Raw genomic sequence first — 11,356 nt, 5'->3', positions numbered from 1 at the left:
ATTTCCTAAATAGCATACTAATATACTACTCTTACTATAGTACACAGTACATTGTGTATATTGTGCACAGTATGCAAATTTTCTGTATGCATTAAATATCCTACTAGCTTTTTCCAAATGTGCATTAGCGCACACTGCACAGAAAACAATGGAAGCTTGTTTCCGTCATTGCATATAAAATATGTCAATTGTGAATTTTTATCTCACAGTTCTTTTTCTGGGAATTGTGAGTTTATATTTTGCAATTTGGAGTTTATAGCTCGCAATTGTGAGTTTACATCTCACAACTCGGAGAAAAACAGTCAGAATTGCGATATATAAACTTGCAATTGCGAGGAAAATTTTTTCAAAATTGTGAGAAAACTTGCAAAAGAAAAAAAGTCTAAATTATGTTTTTTTTTTTATTCCATGGCTGAAACTAGAGAACAGAATGCCACATTAAAATGCACTCCATCTTTAACTGAACCAGATGTAATATCTATGTTATCGTGTCATTATATGATCAGAATGCCAAGAGATTTTTGGGATCAAAAATGCTAAAGAGTCATTTTATTTTCTGACACAACCATCGCTCTCTGAATTAAACATGCGCTTAATGAGGTCATGTGACAATGTGGCATACAACTGATTGAACTATTTAGTGGCATAATGCATACATACTATTTTTTTAACAATAGCATACTGTAGGCTACAGTACATAGTATGTTAGTATTCCATTCTGAACTCAGCAATTGTTGGATATGTGAGTCACTTTGTTATGAGTGCTGGTATCTGAGATCACCTTGCGCATCTTTTATACTTTTGACCAAAACATAATGATGAAATACAAACTCATATCTGCTCATAACAACACTTACGTTATGCATGTAACTGATGTGAAATGTTCTAAAAAGATCCCCTTCCTACTCTTCGACAGAGTGTATGTTAATGTGAATGATCCTGGGGATGATGCAAATAGATGCGATGCACTCAAAAATGAAAATATAGATGTAATCAAGTGAACATAACAATGTGAATTACCTTTCGTTACGGTATCAATGAATAGCCATACTATACATACCATATAAGTCAAAGCCGTCTAGAAGCCACTAAGAGAGGTGCACAAGAAGAAGCGAAATGACATTCCACACATACTTTAAGATCTTTTGGCCAGGAGCCAATCAGCATTCATCATGAGGCTCAGGTTTTCACGACCTGAGTTGTGATTGGATGACTGCATATTTGGTGCATCTATTAGCCAATGATTTCAAGAATCCTCCTGAGAGTTTGTTGTAAGGGCTTTAGCATATAGAATATAGTCTAAATCATTTTAATTTCTAATTTTTAATAAATACACATTTCATAAGCGCCTTTGGGATATGGAATAGCTCTGTACAATGTGCAAACGCAACAAGCACTGTGCTTACACTTCGGACTAGCACTGCTGATGCAATGTTAATGCAAATACACAAGAGGATTAAAAGCCTCTTAGTAACTGTACTAAAAATTAACTTTCGAGTAGCTAATGAAAGCATTGATGAGCAAGAGATGGTGGGGATGGAAAGATAAAATCTGGATGGGGAACGTCCATCAGGTGACATTAAGCACAGCAGGTGATCGGTTGGTTGGTTTGTTGTTTGAGCGGTTAACGGATAGTCCAGTGTCGCTTCCTCACAGGTTAAAGTCAAAGGTCAGGTCAGACTTTGCCATCTTCTGTCGGTAAACACCATCAAACTTTTCGTTCATGGACACAGTGAAAACGTCCTTCCAAAGCCCAAAACGACCTGAAGCAGATGAAAACAGAGTTAGAGGAGCTCTTGATTTCAACATTACCTCACAGTTTTGGTTTCAACACTAGTTAAACTCTATTGGCAGCATTTTTATACTTTTATATGATAGAACTTGTAGGAATTACATCAGTAAGACAGGCTAGGTAATCCATCCATTTTAAAAAGGACAATTTAGATTAACTATAACTATACACCTCAAATAATAATACAAATTTACTGAATAATTTATGTTTTAATTAAGTGTGTCAACAAAAATACAAGCTTCACATTTCTTCTTCATACCTTCCGGAAATGCTGGCTTGGTTTAATTGCATTGTAAGTGCATATTTTTTCTTTAGCCTATTTGATTTTTTTTATTATTGAGAATTCAGAATTTTTTATGGTAACCAATATTATGGCAATCGGATCCAGAACATTGCTTAAAGACTTGACATCACCCAGACTCACCTTCTTGTACCTCTCTCACACACATTTTCCATCTTCATGTTCAGTGTTTATATAATAAGTACTCCCTACTGTACTGTATGTAGTGAGTAGTCAGCATCATGCCAAGCCAAGAATCCATGCACTAAAAGAAAATGGAACAAGACACAAGAAAACAACAAAACAGAACTAAAGTGCAAATGATAAAATAATCTCAAATAAATGGCAAATCCTCTCTTTTATGTAAAACAATGGGGCTTTTCATAAAGTTTATTAAATAATAACAAAATAATAGGAAAAAGACAACAGATAGCAACAGAAATTTCCATAGAAATAAAGATGCACCATGCATCTTCACCACATGATGGCAGTGGTTCCCAAACCGTTTCTGCCGGCTCGGGGCCCCCCTTTTAGAGGAACATATTTTCATGCCCCCCACATAAAGACACTCTCAGACATGACCTTGCTTGAAACATTGTACAGTACAGTACAATACAGTACTGTGTTTGTGATGTGAAGTCTCTTAAGACAGTTGACGGCACCCATTGACTTCAGTCAGTGGGGTCCGTCAACTGTCTGGTTACCAATATTCTTTAAAATATCTTCTTTTGTGTTCAACAGAAGAAAGAAACTCATACAGGTTTGGAACAACTTGAGGGTAAGTATTTGTTTGAATTTTTGGGTGAACTATCACTTTAAGGCCGGGACACACGTTTTTGTCTTATTCTTTCGGTTGGCTCTTGTCAGACACGTCTGCGTTTTTTTGTGTCTACACCGGTCGTGATGGTTGTCGCGTCGCACAGCAACAGTTTGATGAAGCTGTCTATACTGGACAAAGCAAAAGTTGTGCGAGCGCTTGGAGTAGGCCTGCGTTAGAAATAGAACGGGGCATCAGTTTACTGTCCGGGATTTGTCGTGTCGCGATGCATCCAGTGTAGAAAGCATCACTGATTATAATGGATTCTGTTTTCTTTTTTCTCGCCGCGCCGCTCGCGTCTGGTGTAGCCACGTTGTTTTGGTAGTTGTGAAGTTTAAAGTAGATTTATCGTCTGCTTTATACGTTTACCTGGCACAGGCAGTCCTTTTATAAACTTGTCCATGCTTAGTGCAGAACCATGCATCTTTCATTTATATTTTTACACGGCTCCCTGCAATACTCAATTCTGATTCTTTTACAATTACACCATCGTTTTAAACGATAAAAACCACTACAAGTGATAACAGTACTGCGAGTCATCATGACGTAATAAAATGTCAAATTAATATTTTGTGCTCAATTATTTACTTACTGAAGAGGTTTCTTTTGCATAACAATCTTCTGAATGTACACTATCCCTTAGCCTTGCTGCACCCCCCTTTATAGCTTCGAGCGCCCTCTTTTTCTCCTTACCCCGGTAGATGGACAGGGCCTCAGAGTTGCAGCACTGCTCAATGAGTTGGTTACAGCTCTCCACCATGCTCTCCCGCTGGGCTTTATCACACGCGATACCCAGGAATCGAGCCAGCTGCTCCACCAGGGTCCCCAGATCCTCCAGAGTCAACAATTACAGGCAGCAGGAAAGGTGGCGAGAAAGAGAGAATGACAGTCTTTTAGTTATGTAATTATGACTCACACCTTGGTCTTACTCAGATGAATACATGAACACGTAATAGGCTTACATAATTAACGTTTTCAAATGATTTCAGGGACCTCGAGGTGCAGCTGACTTTTTATCTACCAGCTGTTCTGTGTTCAGACAAGCTAAATTGCTAAAAGTACATTATGCAAAGCGACTAATTCATGTATGTGCAACTTTTGCTATTTGTTTATATTTTATGTTATTTTAGTTTATTATTTATAAACTTTTAAACAATAATAGCAATTTAATTAATATTTCTTGAACTTATGAAGTGTTGAAACCATGAAAACAACAGTTAATGCACTAGGAACTAACATGAACATTTTTAACAAAGGTTAAATGCTGTAAAAAAAAATTATATATATATATATACAGTATATAATTTATTGTAAAGTGTTAACATATTTCATATTAACTTATATAATATCCTTTATGTTCAGCATATAGTCTCTGACCTCTATCTCTGACTCCTGAATCACAGACTCCTGGAACATGGTGTCCTATCTGTCTGTATGTTTCTATACATTAGTCTGTTGCCTCTGTCACATGCGTGTGTGTCTCTGTTTGTGCTTTCCTGCTGGACTTTGAGCTCTCTTAATCGCATTACCCCATAAAGATATGGAAACAACATATTCAAGCAGACTGACTATCAGTGATCCCCCTCCTATACATACATAACACACTACTATCTAACTTTCCAGGAACTGTTAAGAATGAAATGTACCAACTGTGATAATGGGTGATTATTAGGGGGCCTCTTTGTACTCATACTACATAGACAAATGTAAAAGAGGGTATGTTCAAAATACAATACTAACGCACCACTTACTGAAATAAGAAATAGTGAACACTGAATAAACTGTACACTACTATTTTTTTAAGATTGTATGAAGCGGTGTGCGTACATACACGCTATGCGATGAGTTTGAGATCATTTACCATCTCTGCATCACAGTTTACAGAAAACTGAATTAAAGCGGAAAGTAATATATCAGTGTTTTTATTGTTGACTAAAAGTATAAAAAATTGTTTTCGATACTTGAAATAAAGCTGAAATAAAAGAAAATTTTAATAATAAATTTTAATAGAACGTAAACTTGAAAATGAATATTAGAAATGTTGCCTTGGCAAGTACCTGAAAGAAATTGAGGTACAAGTACTACGATTTCTAAAACTAAAATAAGAATGACTAAAAGCTATACAGAAAAATAATAATAATATAGGCCTATATATATATATATATATATATATATATATATCACATACCAGAATTACTAAAACTTGCAAATATAAAATGAATGCTAATTCAAAATATTCATAAATACTGTAATAGTATATAAATAATACTAAAATAACACTGATATGTCTACAAACAAATACAATCGAGCAATAAATGTTTAAAAATCAATTACAAAATAGATTTTACAAAAGCACTATTTCGTTAGAATTTGCAATAACAAAATTGAAAAACTGCACACTGTGGTAGGAGAAATTCTGTGCGTGCGTGCGTGCGTGTGTGTGTGTGTGTGTGTGTGTGTGTGTGTCTCAATGCAGGCGGTACCTTGTACATGTCCTCATATTTCAAAAAGAGAACATTAGAGTCCATGCGATGCTCCCAGAACTCCTGAACATGCTCAAACCAGGAACCGTATCCCACTACAGAGACAAAGGAAACAGACAAAAAAAGTTTTAATTTTCATTCTCATACAATTTCCTTTTGAGCAAACCTGTCACTTTTGTGTCATGTCTCTTACTCACACTTGTCGTTCATGAATCGCCTGCAGAACTCCTGGAACGTTCCCCGGTAGCTCATGGTTCGTAGAGAGCGATGAAACTGGTAGTAGGACACCACCAGGTCTTTAGGGTTCCTGGCCATATATATCACCTAGAGGACATACATTGATATGTTTGTCGAAAGGCATATTCATACCAAAATCTATACAAAAAGTGAATCACTGATGAAAAGACTCCATCAGCAAAGTAAAATACTAATGCAATCCATTGTACACTACTGCACTACTCGTATGATCATCAAGGCTGCATTTATTTGATCAAAAATACAGTTAAAAAAGTAATATTGTTTTCTATATTTAATAACGCCTTTAAAATGTAATTAATTCCTGTGATGGCAAAGTTGAATTAACATCATTACTCCAGTCTTCAGTTACCCTGGTAATCCAGAGTTCTCGCGAGAGCACAAGTTGAATTTGCTCAGCGAGTTTACTCTGGCGTCGAGTAATGATGCTCATTAAATATGCCCTTGTATCTGAGCTGGACCAATCACATCGGGTTATCTGATATAGGCGGGCCAGAGGTGAGATGATCAGCTCTGTGACGTCGAAGTCATTAGTAAACATTGCAAGATGGCTATGGATGAACACCAGTTGTTTGAAACGGCTTTGGCCGCTACAATGAATGAGTTAGACTTGGCTTTTTATCTAAAACAGGAACAGAAGACGGCGCTCGAATCCTTGCTTTGCAAGAAGGGCGTTTTTGCGCTAATCTAATCTACCAGTTTGCTCCGCTGGTAGCCAAGCGTATGTGGCTTGTTGTGATTGGTTGTAGTGTTATCCAATTGCGTGCAGTGAGATTTTCAAATGCATGCTTGGTGCCGCCCCTCGAGCTGGCCGATTTTCATTAGTCGACGCCAGACCATTAATCTTTCAGATTTAGGTCTGGATTTCCAGGCCAGTCTTCAGTGACACATGATCCCTCATTCTAATATGCTAATTTGCTGGTAAAGAAACATTTCTTATTATTTTCAATGTTGATAACAGTGGTGCTGCTTAATATTTTTGTGGAAACTGTGAACATTATTTTTTTTTCAGGATGCTTTGATTAAATAGAAATGTCGAACTCATTTATTTGAAACAGAAATCTTTTGTAATGTTATAAATGTCTTATATATGTCCTATACTGTCACTTCTAAACACTTTATTGCATCCTTGCTGAATAACGATATCAATGGTATGTATAATAATAGAGACATTTTTGTGTGAATAGGCCCTAATGAACGATTGGAAGTCATGATTAATATGTTGCATTGTGTTCCAGCTGACCTTGCCTTCACCGTTGTGCATGGCTGTGGGCAGGAATCGGTACGGCAGGTGGCTTTTGATCAGACGAGGCGACGTCAGTTCCTACGTAAACAACAAATAAAACTGCGGTTTGTCAGTCAAAGAGGTCAGAGGTCAGCATTCTCATGCTGAAGGCCATAGTTTTGGTAAATATGTGCACGTGAGAGAGAGTTTACCTGGATAATCTCCAGCCCCGGCTGTGGGTATTCCAACACAGGAAGCTGCTCATCAATATTCATGAGGCCGATTTCATCTGGGTCCGCACCCTGGCTCACCAGATACACCACCTCCTGTAACAAACTCGTGCCTGTGTGTGTGAGAGGCAGGAAGGAAAGCCATATCGGATATATTATTGATGGGAAAAAGATGACTTTGCCTGCTGCACTTAACTGAATTGAGTATTACTAAACGCATGCATTTGCCTGAATTTAGCCTGACCTGCAACCCCAAAACCAGTTTAAAACCATTCTTTGGGTGACTTTTTTATTTTTATTTGATATATATCTTGATAATAATTATTTTCTTTTCTTTTTTTATTAGTTTTGACCATCCCAGCTAATGAGGAGCAGCCCCTCCGTTTAACTCGTCCTACAGAATTACTATTGATAACAGGTGAAGATCTGATATTTTCATTTTATTTATCTATTTGTTATATATAAGTTTGTTCTGACATTTAGCTCTGATGTTAATAAAAGGATATTTTGTTGAATGTACTGACCAACAGGAAGATGTCATATTCCAAGAAAACATCTTGCACAAAATGTACAAATGAAATATTTATAAGCCATAACAAATTAATTGTAAGAGTAATTATGCAAGACAGAAACACATGACAAGCATTAGACAACTGACAAAAGAGCCTTTAAAGCCTGGAAAGTTTTATTTGGATCCTCTAAAAAGCCGGAAAAATGCAAGTTTGTGGACTGATCGTATTAAGTGTACACAATCAAGTAGATTTTATTTTCTCACTCTTTGTTTTGTGTGTGTGTGCGTGTGTGGAAATCGTGGAAGCGTATCAGTGTCCTCTTTCACTTCTTATTTTTGCTCATTTTAGATGAAAAGAACAGGCCGGCATGTGACTATCTTCCGTTTAGTTGAGGTTGTTTAGTAGTAGTTTTGCCAGTTCAGCAGAACTCATTTTTCTTTGAGTTTTCAGGCCTTATGGGAGCACAAAACAAAGGCATAATGCAAAAATGACCTTGAAATGATCATAATGTGTCTCTTTTGCTCTCATCGAGCAGTTTTGTTTACTCTTGGCTGATTTGAGAGCAGATAAGTATAAATTAACTTCATTAAATAACAGAATAAACACATAATGCCTTCTGACGGGCCCTTCCTCTTACTCTAAAATGTATGTAATCATACACTGGGCCATAGCTAGGGTAACCGGGGCCCTGGTGTGAGTTGTTCATTATAATTTAACCATATAACGTATATGCCATATATATATATATAACGTATATATATATCTCCTACAACAGAGGTATCAACCTCAAATGACATATTGCCAGTTGAAGTTCACCATTAAACATTCTTACAACCATTAATTTGATCTATTTACAGATATTGGAATAGTTATACAGATAGTGTACTTTTTTTTTTAGGTTGGACTTTGTGTATATAGCAACATCATTTTGCTTGTTTTTTGGGAGGGAAATCATATACAGTAGTGGCCAAAAGTGATGTAGCCTAGGGAAATTGACATCTTCACCCTTTATTAAAAATGTATTAAGATTTTGTAATCATATTGCATAGTCGTGTTTGGATTCAATTGTTCTTGATAACGCATTGAAACATGGCAAATTTTGCGGACATCATTTTTGGCCACGCTGTTATACAAAGAAATCATGAACACATGCAAACACAAGAGAGAACCAACAAAATATTAATAACTGATCATGTTGTATGTATGATTTTCCTGTGAGCATTAGTTTCTATGCATTCTGTTTTTGCATGGTAAAATAAACCTGTAGCTGTTTTTGCCAAATACTTTTGACAAATAAATACCTTAACCATGTGTAGGGGTTTATTCATCCCTCATATTTAAAATATTTTTTGAAGAAAATATGTTCCTCATATTTTGATGGTTCAATCGAACTTGTATGGTCATTAAAAACGAATCACTTTTGACCATTACTGTACATTGAACTCTCATTGATTGGATTCAGTACATCATTAATGATGATTAGAGAACATTAAATTCTGCATGCTAACTTTTACAGGAACAACATACACAGAAACATACAGAAATGAATACAACCCCACCAGGTCTCTCACTGTTATATTTAATTATATTCTTGATTTGCTGCACAGATTCCTAGAATAAGGTGTTGTAAACAGTCTTATGTTAGCTTAAAGATCTGGAACTAATTTTATGAATCCAGGATTTTAAGGGCATAACAAACATAAGGAGGGTCTATGTGTCAGTACGCCGATGACGTGGGTTTATTAATCCATTTTAAATCAATTTTGTTCCTTTCTTGACAGTCAAATAAAAGTGATGAAAAAAAATGAGAATATGTTTGATTTGCAACCTATTTTTGTATACAAAATCAATCCGCTTCAAGAAAACACACCAACAGGGTCACATGACCCTCCTAGTGGCCACTTCCTCCCACTGGACTGGAAAACAAAATGAGTCCCTCAAAATAAAAATAAATTGATACTTTATGCACTATCAAGCTTCCTCGATTGATTTCGTTTTTTATTTGAGAAGCATCAAGAAGCTTGTAATGTTTGACTCCCCCATTCCCACAACACCTACAGTATCAACAAGGCAATGTCTGTTCAGTCTGCAGATTCGACTGGCAGTGCAACGTGAGACAGTGTTGACCTGTCATCCATCACGGCCCCGCTGGAGACACACATTTCAGTGTGTAACGCAGCAGAGCTCGGCCTTCCCTCGGCTCTCCGGACTCAATTACACAGATGCTGGTGCGACACAACATCCTCTGCAGAGCCAAGCCATTCCAGACCCTTTTCTCTCTCACTGCTGTCTGTCTACCTCTCAATTCTTCTCTTTATAACGGTGCAATCATGGTATATATCATTTAGACTGTCCTAATGTTGTTTACAAGCCAAGGATGGTTTTCTTTTTGGCTTCTCAAAATCGCAAGCAGGTTTGAAAGCAATGTAATGCATATGCACGTTCCAGTCTAACTTGCTTTTTGTGATGCAGGACAACAACAAAAAAAGTTTGTCTGTTTTCAGCAGCCTGATTACACAAGGAAACTGACAAGCATGCGTGGGAGAGGGAGCAATATATCCTAAAAGGAAACAGCGCCTCTGCAGTGAATGAACACGTGTGGGCATGGCAAACATTTCATCTTGCTTTTTTATTTCACATCAACACACAATACAAACACGCACCCAGAATTCTGATTTGACATTTTTATTAACCAAACATCACACAATCTCTGAAATAAGCAACTTTACACCTTATTTTTTAAATCAAACTCATCATCTAACATGTAAGGTGGCCATCAGACTCTCAGGGTGGACCAGATATGATTAGGGCTGATTTTATAATATTTTGAACATGATTAATGTTTGAAGCTAATAATAGTGCCAATGCTCAATCCAGGCCGTTGATGAGACACATAGAAGTAAACATATTTTTCATCGTCTAGAAGTGCTATTTTTACTGAACAAACATGCTATATAAATATGCATATTAGTGTGTTTTTGTTCATTTTATTATATTCACAAGCTATCTGAAACATGCTTTGATGCAATCTCAATCATATTGTCTAAAAATAAATATGCAAAAAAGTGATGCCCGTTTATTTTGGTAAAACACCTCACATCCGCTATGAAGGAAAAGCGTGCGCATGTAAACTGAAGCTATATGATTTCATACCTGATTTGGGGTATGTAACGATCCATATGTCGCTACTTCTTAACGAAAAGTTGGCGATCTCGTCCATCTTGCCCCTGCAGAAAGGAGGGAGTCGAACTCCATGATATTCGAAGTATTTGCTCTCGTATTCAATCGGGGTGCTCGGCGTGTCCACCTCGCTTTCCGCCATGCTTTCAAACGATTACAGCACGAAAAGCTCGTAGGGATTGGTTTTTTGAAAAAGATTTGGGGAGAAGAGGACGCATTTAATATCCACCAGCCCTTGATTGTTTGGTAAAGACGTGCCGCTTTGCTTGCGCCTTGACCTTCAGCCAATCAGGTGGCGTAGAGATGATGTCATAGGATTCTCTCAGTGATGCTCAGCATCAGCACCAGTCAGTCGTCCGGGGCGGATCCTCGAGCACGCCAGCTCTTCATCAGTTATGTAAATAAACAACGCGTTTCTACAAGTAAAACTATCGAATTGTGGTTGCTGAGTGAAAAAGCTGAATCCATTCATGCTTTAATAGCCTTCAATAATGCACTCATATCACGTTTGACTGATTTCTCAGTCAATTAGCATACATGTACACTTAAATACGAGTGTATATTGACAATATATCAGGCTAT

At 37.0% G+C, this 11,356-nt stretch overlaps 1 protein-coding gene across 1 annotated transcript; it reads right to left on the bottom strand.

The window, feature by feature from the left end:
• Positions 1–1,650: 1,650 nt before the first annotated feature.
• sult4a1 (sulfotransferase family 4A, member 1) lies at positions 1,651–11,066 on the bottom strand (the record flags this gene model as incomplete). The annotated part of the gene is made up of 7 exons (XM_081363348.1): positions 10,748–11,066; positions 7,065–7,195; positions 6,871–6,951; positions 5,570–5,696; positions 5,373–5,467; positions 3,583–3,721; positions 1,651–1,763 (listed from the first exon to the last, which is right to left on the bottom strand). Exons 1-7 carry the CDS (start codon positions 10,914–10,916, stop codon positions 1,651–1,653), a joined length of 855 nt encoding a protein of 284 aa, XP_081219474.1. The 5' UTR covers positions 10,917–11,066.
• Between the last annotated feature and the right edge of the window lie 290 nt (positions 11,067–11,356).

Source organism: Scardinius erythrophthalmus, assembly GCF_964197995.2.
Source record: "Scardinius erythrophthalmus genome assembly, chromosome: 4".
NCBI classification, from domain to species: domain Eukaryota; kingdom Metazoa; phylum Chordata; class Actinopteri; order Cypriniformes; family Leuciscidae; genus Scardinius; species Scardinius erythrophthalmus.
Note: the sequence above shows the minus strand (reverse complement) of the source record. Positions and strands in the feature narration are given on the sequence as shown.